Genomic DNA, 12,989 nt, shown 5'->3' with positions numbered 1-12,989 from the left:
CGTTTCCCTATCTGACTGGTTTCAACTTAATGCAGTTATGAAGGAGTATATTTCTGAAATTTTAAATAAAAATTTGCTTTTTTTTGGTGACATTTCTAGAATGTTAGCATTTCATATTTGTTATTAGTTAACATTGATTGGATGGACAACTTTTGAGTTTGCCCTTGAAATGATTACTTTTAAGTCTAATAAAGCAAGTTACATGTTGTAGGATAGAAGATAATCCTGTTCCACAAAGGAGGAAAACCTGAAAGAAACCTGCCTTCCTGGCATTTGGGGAATTGGAAGGTTGCTGAGATTACCTTCTGTTTCCTGCTAACAGCACTGTAGCTAGGCTGCTTTCAGTGCCCTTTGCTTTTCTGATCCACAGAGTATCACTGGGGTCAGTTCAGAAGAAACTCTTATTACCTGCCTGGAAATTGCCATGACATAATACAGTGAGAGGTGAACAGAATGTGTCTGAGGGGGGATGTTATCTACCTGGATATGCACATATGCCATATTGGTAACTTTTAAACTAGCAAGTCTGTAGTCTTAGCTGGTGGCAGTGGGGAATTAGCCATAGAGAGAAGTCATTTTTTCCCATTTACTATTTCTATAACCTAACCTGAACAGGTAGTTTTTTTTTATATGATGTTTTTCTTTTATAGTGCTATTAATAGTTGGCAAATTTACTGGTTCTCCTAGATTTTGTAATAGGTAAAGAGTTAAACTCACTTTGGAAGTAAAAAGAATAAAGTTAAGAGGTTATTGAGAAGGCCGTATTTCATGGCATGAATATAAATCAGATCTCTAAGTTGTGATGGTTCTTTGGATATATTTTGGACTTACAGTCTTGCTGGACTATAGCATGTACTAAAACTCTAACATGTGCAAGAACTGTAAGGCCCGAATTTTGATTTGTTTTGCTTGGCAACTTATGATGTTGACGTAAAATGGCTTTCTTATTATTTGACCAACGCCATTGTTTCATGTACTGTTTGTAGATCGCTGACCATCATCTTGTCTTGTCTCATATATTAGCTGTAGACATTGTGAAAGAATATTCATTGTAATATATTTGAGTTTTCTTGCTTTATTTCACAAGCTTGTGCAAGATTTACTGAAAACTTTGCCGCAAATGTTCACCAAGACCCTGGAGACCCAGAGTGCCTTGGGTCCTGCATTGCAGGCTGCCTTTAAGCTGATGTCCCCAACTGGTGGTCGGATGACTGTCTTCCAAACACAACTTCCCACTCTTGGTGTGGGAGCCCTGAAGCCACGAGAAGAACCCAACCACAAGTCATCTGCTAAGGTTAGGAAGTCATCGAATGTATATGCTGAGATTTTCAGAATGATAGGTCCTATCTCACTAGTGCTGGGGTCACCTGGCCACTCAGATGGTGCTAGGAGAGTGGTGATCAGAGGCAGTGTCCATCTCCCCAGCCTCCATGGCCATGTCTTACGGTGATTATGGCATCTTGTCTTGGTATTCTGCTCCTTTTACTTTATTATTGTTATCGCTGCCGTTGTGGGAGCTCCACCCACAGTTCTCAGAGCAGACTCCCAGCTCCATACCTGGGGGCTTTATCTGCATGTAAAGCATCTACTCCAACCCAGTTCACTTCTGACTGATCCTCCACTCCTTTTTAGATGTTATCTTCAATAGTTACTTAGTTTCTTTGCTCTCTACCCCACCATTTTTCAGGGGGGTGGATTTGGTTTCTGGGTACAGCTGGTGCTGCTGAGGAGACCATGTATGGTGCCAGGCACTGAACACAGGCTCCTGCGTACAAAGCATGTGCTCTGCCTGTTCAGCTTCCTCTGTAATAATAAAATAATAAAATTTTGTTGCAGTGATAGTACAGAGGTTAAGACACATGCTTTGTGACTTAGTCCCTGGCACGACACAATCCCTGAGCATTGACAGGCGAGGTCCCTGAAGGTCCCCGAAGGTCCCCCTGCACCACTGGGGTGGCCTGGTTAATCTCTGTCACTGCAGGGCCCTAGAACTGAATTGTTGGTCCAATTGGCAGAGTGCCGGGAGGGTTCCCCAGGGAAGTCCTCTTACCCCCAAATAAGCAAATAGAAACTACCTGATCACTGCATACTTCTTACTGAAAAACCAGAAAGTTCACAATACCAAAGGATTTTGTAAACTGCCTACAGGTAGTGATGGGTTTGTGTGTTATCTGTTTATTTGTGTTCTATTAGCTATTTACATTTATGTTATTTTTTATTAATAGGAAATTCACTTAACTCCATCCACTGACTTCTACAAGAAATTAGCTTTGGACTGTTCAGGTCAGCAGGTCGCTGTTGACTTATTCCTTCTCAGTGGACAGTATTCGGATTTGGCATCTTTGGGTAAGTGACTATTTTTTTCTAATGTTTATTTTTTTTTCTCAAGTGAATATAAAAGTGATATTTATGGTGGTATTCTAAACAGAGGACAAAATGAAAGAATTTTATTTCCTTTGGACAGTTACTCATTCAGTTTAGTCTTTTATAAAATAAACCTCTTATTTCAAACAGAACAGAAATTCCTATACTACTGTTTAAAAAAGTGAAATATTCTTTGGACAGTGCCTAAATAAAAGAAGTTATCTTGGTACAGAAGTCAATGGAGACTGTTGGAAAACTGTCAAAGGATTTGTATTTTTCTTCTTCCAGGTTGTATTTCTCGGTATTCAGCAGGTAGCGTCTATTATTATCCCTCTTACCACCATCAGCACAACCCAGTCCAGGTGCAGAAATTGCAGAAGGAACTACAAAGATACCTCACTCGTAAGATTGGCTTCGAGGCAGTCATGAGGATTCGGTGCACCAAAGGTTGGGCACATTTTTTTTTTCTCATTTATATAGGAGAAAATGTTTCTCTCCCTCCCTCCCCCCTCTTCTTCTCTCCCCTCTTCATCCCTTCCTCCCATCCCCTTCGTCCACTCCCTCCCCTCCCTTTCTTCTTCCCTTCCTCCCTTTCTTCCTCCCTTCTCCCTCTCTTCCTTTAAGTGTCCGGGATCAAACCCAGATTGACAGTATGCAAGGCAAATGCCCTATCCACTGTACTATCTCTCCAACCCATATAGGAACAAATGTTTCTTTTATTACCAAGAAACATGCAGTTTTCATCTAGTTTTGCAGATTTTTCTCTTCTAAGCTATTTTCTTACTCAGGTGGGTGATACAGTTAGAGAGCTATGGATGTGGCTCAAATGGTAGATGTACCTTGCTGTGGGCAAGATGCTCAGTTCTCACCCCAGCACCTCAGGTGTAGCCCTTTAGGGCTGGACAGGTAGTGCAACAAGCTGAGGGCATGCGGAGGCCTAGTTTCAGTCCTCGGCAATGCATGGTCTCCTGAGCAACACCAGAAATGACCCCCAAGCACTAAATTTAGAGTACTGCAGAGTGTGGCTCCCCTGAGCCCCCAACAAGTAGAGAAGAAACAGAACACAGTAGCCACTTGGACTATACCCAAAATCACTGAGTCATATGCTTGAAAGGGGTGATTTCTGTCATCTGAACTGTCTCTGAAAAATCATGTATCCCTAAAGAAAATAAAGCTTAAAACTGAAGAATGTGCTCAGGGGCTCCTTTTGTCTTTTTCTTGGGGCTTGCTCCCTGAGGTGCTCAGAGACCGTGGCAGAGCTTCGGGACCAAACCCAGAGTTCTTGCATGCCAAGCATCCCCTCTAGTCCTAAGAACCATGTCCTGGGCCAAATGCGGGCATCTTTAGTCACATGGTTGAGTGGCATTAAGCACATCCTTATTGTGTAACCATCATGAGCACCTGTCTCCAGAATTTCTCATCTCCTAAGTTTTGCTCTTCTTACCCTCCTACTCACACCAAATCACATTATTGTTTTGGGAATGATAGTTTCAGAATAATTAAATCCTTTTGGTTTTTCAGGGTAAAATTTTTGTGGCTTCTAAATGATAGCTCTTCATTATTCTTTAAAGGGAAGTGGGGAAAGTTAAATTTTAATATTTTATTTCTCCATATTACCAATTAGCAGTACCAGTTAGCAATTGCTTCTCATTTCCGCCTCCACTCTGGCAGCCCTGGGCAAATGCTATTCTACTTTCCATCTGTGTATTTGCCTATTCTGGGTACTTCATGTTAATGGAGTCAAACAAGATGAAGTACTTTCTTTTTTTTTTTTTTTTTTAATTTTGTTTTATTTTTGGGCCACATCCGGTGATGCTCAGGGCTCACTCCTGGCTCTGCACTCAGGAATTACTCCTGGCAGTGCTTGGGGGGCCATATGAGGTTCCGGGGATTAAACCCCAGATTGGCCACATGCAAGGCAAATGCCCTACTTGCTGTACTATCACTGGGGCCATGAGGTACTTTCTGACTCACTTTTTGACGCTTAGCAATATTTTAAAGAATCATCTATATCGGGGCGGGATCGATAGCACAGCGAGTAGTGCGCTTGCCTTGCATGCGGCCAACCCGGGTTCGATTTCCAGCATCCCATATGGTCCCCCAGCACTGCCAGGAGTAATTCCTGAGTGCATGAGCCAGGAGTAACCCCTGTGCATTGCTGGGTGTGACCCCCCCCCAAAAAAAAAGCCCAAAAAAAGAATCATCTATATTATATAATGTGCATTTTTTTATATGTTTTAAATTTTGTTTTGTAGGGGGGCGTTTGAACCACACCAGGTTATTCTCCGGAGCTACTCCTGTCTCTACACTCAGGAATCACTCCTGGGTATGCTCAGGGGACCATATGGGATGCCAGGGATTGAACCCGGGTCAGCAACATGCAAAGCCAGCGCCTTACCCACTGCACTCACTCTTCAGCCCTCGATAATTTTTAAGAGGCCAGAGTGGTAATTCAGTAGGTGGGGTGTTTGCCTTGCATACAGCTGACCCGGGTTCGATTCCCCTCATCTCTTTTGGTCCTCCAAGCATGGTCAGGAGTGAATTGCTGAGTACAGAGCTAGGAGAAAGCCCTGAGCACTTATGGGTATGGCCCAAAAGCAAACAAAAGATAAAATATGTATATTTCTTACTATAAATCACAATATTATATCTAAATTTTTTAATTGCAAAAGTAATTAGCATTAAATGTAAAAGTCTGTATGTATGTGTGTATAACTCATTTTTTAAATTTATCTCTTGTAGGTCTTTCCATTCATACCTTCCATGGGAACTTCTTTGTTCGGTCAACAGATTTATTGTCTTTGCCCAATGTAAACCCAGATGCTGGTTATGCAGTCCAGATGTCAGTGGAAGAAAATCTCACTGACACGCAGTTGGTTTCCTTTCAGTCAGCTCTGTTATATACATCTAGCAAAGGTAAGTTGTTTCTTCCTGGCAAAAAGCCCCTAACATGAAATATACCCTCTCAACAAAACTGAAGGTGTACTTAGGGCCCATCCATACAAGGCTTTTGCTCTAGTTTGTTGAGCTTTTCCCTGGACCCACAAAGGTTAAGATTTTTAAATTTGGTATTCTGTGATTTCTGACAAATTTCCTCCTTTTTGGAGAAGTTTATTATTTCTATTAAGCCAAAAGTATATTCCTAATTTTTCAAAAGACTTAATACTTTTCTTTTTTGGGGGGCAGAGGGGCTGTTGCGGGGGGCTACCCCTGTTGGTGCTTAGAGCTTGCTCACTCCTGACTGCTCTGGGATCACTCCTGTTGTGCCCAGGGGACGTTAAGGAATGCTGGCGATGGGCTGGAACCTAGGTCAGCCACATGTAAGGCAGTTGTATTGCTCCACCCCCCTAATAACTTCTTTTAAGAGCTTTTTTGCTATTCCTGATAAAGCCACGATGTTTGCTATTCATTTTCCTTAATCATTTTACTTTCCTTTTATTTAATAAATACCTATTGAAAACCTTTTTATGTTTGGTACTGAAATATGTTTGATGACATAAGACTAAATTAAAAATTATTCTTTTCCTCATAGTTTATTCAACTAGGGGAGACATAAAGAGGATAATTTAAAAAAATAGTATCTTATATAGTTATATTAGTAAGGGAAACTGTAAAACAAGTAAAGGATTTGAGAAATGCTATGTTTTTTTTTGTTTGTTTGTTTTTGGGTCACACCCGGCGATGCACAGGGGTCACTCCTGGCTCTGCACTCAGGAATCACCCCTGGAGGTGCTCAGGGGACCATATGGGATGCTGGGATTCGAATCCGGGTCGGCCGCGTACAAGGCAAACGCCCTACCCGCTGTGCTATCGCTCCAGCCCCATGCTATGTTTTTTTTAATTAGCAAAACTTTACCAGGGTGATGATTGAATTTCTGCTTTTTTTTATGTTTTTGGTTTGGGGTCCTTATTTGGGAGTGTATGGGGCTCTTCCTGGCTGTGCTTGGGCAAACAGCCAGTACTGGGGGGTAGTTAAATCCAAATTTCCAGAGTGCAAAATGTGCTTGAGCTTCTTGAGCTATTTCTCTGGCCCTTAAATGAAAATTTAAAGGTGCTCAAATGGATGATTCAACACATTTTAAGAATGTATGTTAGGGATATAAAAAAACAAAGTATGAGACTAATGCCTAAGGACAGTAGAAACAAGGGTGAGGATGATTGGTCCACAGTTGGAAATCTGTCTCAGTCGTCCACAGATGGAAGCCTGCCTCAATGGCTGGAGAGGGCAGCTGGGATAGAGAAGGGACTCAGAGATGGTTGGAGGGGACTGCTCAGGATGGGAGATGTGTGCTGAATGTGGTAGCATGATGGCCTCTCAGTATCTATTGCAAACCATAATGCCCAGAAGGGGGGTGAAGGAGGAGAGGACGGAAGGGAAGGGGGGAGGGGACAGGAGGAAAAGTGTTTGCCATAGAGGCAGGTGGGGGAAAGGAGGTGGCATTAGGGATGCAAGGGGTATTGGTGGTCGGAAATGTACACTCTTGGAGCGATGGATGTTGGAACATTGTGCGACTGAAACCTGGTCATGAAAGCTTTGTAACTATATCTCACGGTGATTCAATTGAAATAATAATAATTTACTTTATGGGGTCAAAGTGATAGTACAGTGGGTAGGACATTTGCCTTATACATGGCTGACCCAGGTTCAGTCCCTGGCGCCCCATATGGTCCCAGAGTCCTCCCAGGAGTGATCCCTGAGCACAGCCAGGAGTAAGCTTGAACACTGCTGGGTGTGGTCCCAAAACAAAACAAAAGACTCAAGGGACTATATGAGATGTTGGAGATAGAACTTGGGTTGACTGAGGAAAATTAAATGTTATAAAAGCAAACAAACGAAAACCCCACTTTTTATCTATCTATTTATTGCTTTTTGGGTCACACCCGGCGATGCACAGGGGTCACTCCTGGCTCTGCACTCAGGAATCACCCCTGGCAGTGCTCAGGGGACCATATGGGATGCTGGGATTTGAACCCGGGTCGGCCGCGTGCAAGGCAAATGCCCTACCCGCTGTGCTATTACTCCAGCCCCAAAACCCCACTTTTTAAAAATAGTTGTGTAGGGGCTGGAGAGATAGTATAGCAGGTGGGGCACTCCCCTTGTCTGCAGCCAACCCAGGTTGAATCCCACCAGGAATGATTCCTAAGTGCTAAGGCAGAAGTAAGCCCTGTATATGGCCAGGTGTGACCAAATATAAATAAACAAACACCCTACTCAGTTAAAAATAAGAAACTGTTGTCCCTTACTGTCTTACGTGTTTTCCCCAAAGGTGAAAGAAGAATTCGTGTTCACACTCTGTGTTTACCGGTCGTTGCATCTCTCAATGAAGTCTTTCTTGGAGCTGATGTTCAAGCGATTTCAGGATTACTGGCCAATATGGGTAAGAATCATTATTCCTTATTAATAACACTAATTTGCAATTAATAACATTAGACATACTCAGTGATTTTTTTTCCTCCATTTAAATAGTGTTAAGGATTTAAATACTTTGGATCCTTTATTTGCCTGCTAAATAATTATTTGAGTGGAAGATAATCTTTTGTTTTTAGGTTGTTCTGGGGAGGGGGGTGGACGAACCATACCTGGTATTGGTTGGAAGCTACTCCCAGCTCAGTGCTGGGTCATTCCCCACGGTGCTTGGAGAGCCAAGTAGTGCTGGGATTGAATCTGGCACTCCTGCATACACAGCCTGCACTCTACTGCATTGAGCTGCCTCACTGGCCCCAAGCTTAATTTTTAAAAGATAAATTGAATAGGGGCCTAGAGAGGTAGTACAGCAATTAAGGTGCTTGCCTTGCATGTGACTAATGACTGGTTCATCCCCTGACCCGGCATTTGGTTCCCCAAGCACTGCCAGGAATGATCTCCAAGCACAGGGCAGGAGTAAGCCCTAGGCACTGTCAGTTGCGGCCTCAAAGCAATTAAAAAAAACTGGAAAAAATGGGGAAAAAACTTTATTGATGCATAATTTATAACCATTATATAACCTATTATAAAACCGGTTTCATTACTTTTAGTATATCTGTGAAGTTGTGTGACCATCACATGATTCTTAATATTTAAATTAAAAAATTTTTTTTGTATGTTTCTGGCCCATACTTTGTGGTGGTTACATGCTCATATGCTTGGGATGAAGCCCAAGTCATCCTTCATGCCTAGCATGGACTTAGTCCTAGCAGCTCTCTCTGGCCATCAACATAATTATATAAATGTCTTTTGTTTTGCCTTTTGGACTACACTTAATGCTGCATAGGGCTTACTCCTGGCTTTGCACTCAGGGATCATTCCTGACGGTGCTCGGGGGCCATGTGTTCAGCTGAGAGCAAGGCAAGTGCCCTGTTCTCTGTACTATTTTTCCAGCCGCCATCTGTTTCTTGTTTGTGGGCAGCTGCACCCAGCAATTCTCAGGATCTGTTCCTAGCTCCGTGTCAGGAATGACCCTGGATGCTAGGGATGAAACTGGGCTCAGCTGCATAGCCAGGTGCCTTACTACCGGAACTAGCTCCCTGGCCCTTCAGTTTTGTATTTCTTCACCCCCTAAGGAACCTCATTCTGCTAAATAGTTTCTCCCTTCTCCCTCTGTCACTTGCCTTTGAAGTGCATTCTCGCTCATAATCTATGAGCTTAAGTGCTTTTGCACATATGTATGTGTATCTATGTATGTATTTTGGCACCTGATGGTGCTCAGGGCTTATTCCTGGCTCTGAACTCAGGGATCACTCCTGGTGGTGGGGTTCGAGGAGCCTTATGTGGTGCTGCAGATGGAACCCAGGTTGGTCGCCAGCAAGGCAAGTGCCCTACCTACTCTATTTTCTCTCCAGCGCCAAGAAATCATATTTTAATTAATATATTATGAGACAGGATACCATAAAGATCAGTAGACGTGGAATCCTGGAACTTGGAATTGAAAATGAGTTTTGAGACTGGGGAGAGCCTTGCGAGCTGGAGTGCCTCCTTTGTGTGCTGAGGCCTGGGTCCTGGCAGTGCGTGATCTCCCAAATGGGAGTGGCCTCTGACAGCCAAGTGGAAAGTCAAGACCAAGAAAAAAAAGAAAATGAGATCGCTCTTAGAAAGTTTGGATTCCTGGGGGCTGGAACGATAGCACAGCGGGTAGGGCGTTTGCCTTGCACGCGTCTGACCCGGGTTCGAATCCCAGCATCCCATATGGTCCCCTGAGCACCGCTAGGAGTAATTCCTGAGTGTAGAACCAGGAGTAACCCCTGTGCATCACCAGGTGTAACCCAAAAAAAAAGAAAAAAAAAAAGTTTGGATTCCTGACCAGTTCATATGGAGCTAGCAGAAATTTGCTGATATGGGCTGAAACAGTAGCACAGTGGGTAGGGCGTTTGCCTTGCACGCGGCCGACCCGGGTTTGATTCTTCCATCCCTCTCAGAGAGCCCGGCAAGCTACCTGTGGTGTATTTGATATGCCAAAAACAGTAACAACAAGCCTCACAATGGAGATGTTACTGGTGCAATTCGATGAGCAACGGGATGACAGTGATACAGTGATCTTTATTTTTGGGCTGTTGTTTGTTGTATTTTGGTGTGGAGGAGCCTGCCCGCGGTGCTCAGGGCTTACTCCTAATTATTTTGAGGAGAGATTGATAGTACAAGGGTAAGGTGTTTGCCTTGTATTGTGGCCGACCCTAGTTCGATTCGGGCACTGCTAGGGGTCACTCCTGAGCACAGCGCCAGGAGTATTCATTCTGAGCACTGAGTGTGACTCCCCCCAAATGAATCAGTTCAGAGATTCTTACAATTACTGTCCACTAGGACAGCAATAGGCTTTATTCTTGTGCATGTGCAAATTTTATATAGCAGTTGAATGAAATAAATCAGTTGAGAGGTTCTTACAATTATTGTTCACTGGGAAACAATAGACTTCTTCCATGTGCATGTGCAGATTTTATATAGCAGTTGAATGCAGTTTGCAGTTCCACATGAATTGAGTTTAGCAACAGACTGAAAAGTCTTCAGAACAGTTACAGCGATTTTAGTATTATAAAACTGTCTTAGTATGCAAAAATACTTATAGACAGTGGCATGAGAGTTCGTGAAAAAAGTATCTCCCTGAGGATTCAGTTATCTCTCTCTGAGTAAACAATTTAAGTTACACGTGTTTTTTTTTACTTAACATTTTTTGTGGCATATAAGACAAGGATGAATTATGTTAATAATGTTTTAATAGATTCTACAAACATTGTTTTCCCACTGAGATTTAATGTTTTTCCATTAAGACTCATGAAAGTTGAATTGCTTGTCAAATTGTCCCATAGTTAGGAAACAGAGCACCATTCCAGCTTCATTAGAAGTTCATTTGAGCGTCCAAAATATGTGTTTTTGTTTGACTTGTGATGAATGGAGGGAAAATTTATGTAAAGAAAAGTTATTGGGACTGGAGCGATAGTACAGCGGGTAGGGCGTTTGCGTTGCATGCACCTGACCCGGGTTCTATCCCCAGCATCCCATATGGTCCCCCAAGCACCGCCAGGAGTAATTCCTGAGTGCAAAGCCAGGAATAACCTCTGTGCAATGCCGGGTGTGACCTAAAAAGCAAAAAAAAGAAAAGTTCTCTTTGGCCAGAGATAGTACAGGAGTTAGGGCACTTGCCTAGCACATGGCTGACCCCAGTTCAGGCCTGTCACCACTCCCTGGATACCGCCAGGAATGCTATTTGAGCACGGAACCAGGAGTAGTCCCCGAGCACACCCAGGTCTGGCCAAGCTCCCGGGTCCCCAGAATTTCCCTCTTCTGTGCTTAGGAATGGGGTAAATGTGTATTTTCTTTGTCTCTCGTCCTCTCTGCACCACTGTTAGCTGTGGACAGGTCTGTGACGGCCAGTCTGAGTGACGCTCGAGACGCCCTGGTGAACGCAGTCATCGACTCGCTCTCGGCTTTCCGCGCCTCAGTCCTGAGTAACCAGCAGCCTGGCCTCATGGTTCCTTTCTCTCTGAGGCTTTTTCCACTCTTCGTGTTGGCTCTCCTTAAACAGGTAAGAGGATCAGCACCCTAAACTAACACTGAAAATGTCAAAACCAAATTTTAATTTTACACATTGTTTATATTTCTTTAACACTTAAGTCTTCTGAGGATAGGAACCTTAACTCTTACCTGAACGTTGAAAGGCCTTTTAAATAAATTATTAACGTACTGTCTTATAGACCTTATTCAGCAAATATTTAGATATTACATTTTAAAAAATGTAAACTAGGATGAATTTTCCAAAATAAAAACTATGTATTATTTTCAGAACAAGAAATCGCATGTATCTTTTCCTTCTTTCAAATCTTTCTTGTTACCTACATGCTGCTCCCTGCCCCTCATCCTCATTTTCATTTTGAACTGCACCTGACAGTGCTCAGGGCACTGTCATGACTTACTGCTTACGGGATTGTGCAATGCTGTGGATTGAATCTAGTACTCCTGCATTAAAGAATATACTCCAATACTTGGAGCCATCTCTTCTCTGGGTCTCTACACTTTCTTTCTTTCTTTCTTTCTTTCTTTCTTTCTTTCTTTCTTTTTTTTTTTTTTTTTTATTTTGCCACCCACAGCAGTGCTCTGGGGCTTCTCCTGGCCCTGACTTAGGGATCACTTCTAGCAGTATTTGGAGGAGCCATATGTGGTGCCATGGATTGAACCGGGGTCTGCTACGTGCAAGGCAAGCTCCTCAACCGCTATTCTATCTCTCTAGTTCCTACTTAATTTTAATAGGCCTTCCCAGACCGTATACCCATTCCACGGTCTGTATTGTACTTAACTGCAGATGTCAGAGTTTGGGTCATACCTGGTGATGCTTAGGGGTTACTCCTGGCTCTGCACACTCAGGAATTACTCCTGGTGGTATTTCAGGGACCCTATGGAGTGTTAAGAATTAAACTTGGTTCAGTAAAAAAAAATTTTTTTAATTAAAAAAATTCAATAAAAAATTTTAAAGAATTAAAAAAAATCAATTGATCTTGCCAAAAAAAAAAAGAATTAAACTTGGGGGGCTGGAGCGATAGCAAAGCGGGTAGGGTGTTTGACTTGCATGCGGCTGACCTGGGTTCAATTTCCAGCATCCCATATGGTCCCCTGAGCACCGCCAGGAGTAATTCCTGGGTGCATGAGCCAGGAGTAACCTCTGTGCATCACCTGGTGTGATCTAAAAAGCAAAAAAAAAAAAGAAAAAGAATTAAACTTGGGTAGGCTTTGTGCAAGGCAAGTTTCCTACCTGCTGACCTATCTCTCTGACCCCCATGTTGTACTTTCTTCTCCTTATCTTTGAGCTTGGTTGGATGTTCTTTCTGTATTTAGGGCCTTTGTTTTTTTTTTTGTTTGTTTGTTTGTTTTTGTTTTTTTGCTTTTTGGGTCACACCTGGCAATGCACAGGGGTTACTCCTGGCTCTGCACTCAGGAATTACCCCTGGCTGTGCTCAGGGGACCATATGGGATGCTGGGATTCGAACCTGGGTCGGCCGCGTGCAAGGCAAACGCCCTACCCGTTGTGCTATCTCTCCAGCCCCTGTTTTTTTGTTTTTTTGTTTTTTTTTAAGCAACAGAGGTTTTACTTAGAGAGATACGAAGGGAAATAGTGAGCCTTTGTGTTCTAGAGAGAACCATGGGCTTTGCAGAGAGGAGAGTC

At 43.0% G+C, this 12,989-nt stretch overlaps 1 protein-coding gene across 1 annotated transcript in view; it reads left to right on the top strand.

Moving 5' to 3' along the window:
• The window catches only part of SEC24A (SEC24 homolog A, COPII coat complex component), a 67,525-nt gene that overhangs the window by 39,634 nt on the left and 14,902 nt on the right, over window positions 1–12,989 (top strand). The window contains exons 13-18 of the mRNA XM_055142576.1: window positions 1,088–1,294; window positions 2,226–2,346; window positions 2,653–2,811; window positions 5,107–5,280; window positions 7,632–7,742; window positions 11,182–11,357. Of these exons, the coding sequence (XP_054998551.1) occupies window positions 1,088–1,294; window positions 2,226–2,346; window positions 2,653–2,811; window positions 5,107–5,280; window positions 7,632–7,742; window positions 11,182–11,357 (948 nt within the window). The remainder of the gene's footprint in view (window positions 1–1,087; window positions 1,295–2,225; window positions 2,347–2,652; window positions 2,812–5,106; window positions 5,281–7,631; window positions 7,743–11,181; window positions 11,358–12,989) is intronic.

The sequence above is a fragment of the Sorex araneus genome, chromosome 6, assembly GCF_027595985.1.
Source record: "Sorex araneus isolate mSorAra2 chromosome 6, mSorAra2.pri, whole genome shotgun sequence".
Classification (NCBI taxonomy): Eukaryota; Metazoa; Chordata; class Mammalia; order Eulipotyphla; family Soricidae; genus Sorex; species Sorex araneus.
Note: the sequence above shows the minus strand (reverse complement) of the source record. Positions and strands in the feature narration are given on the sequence as shown.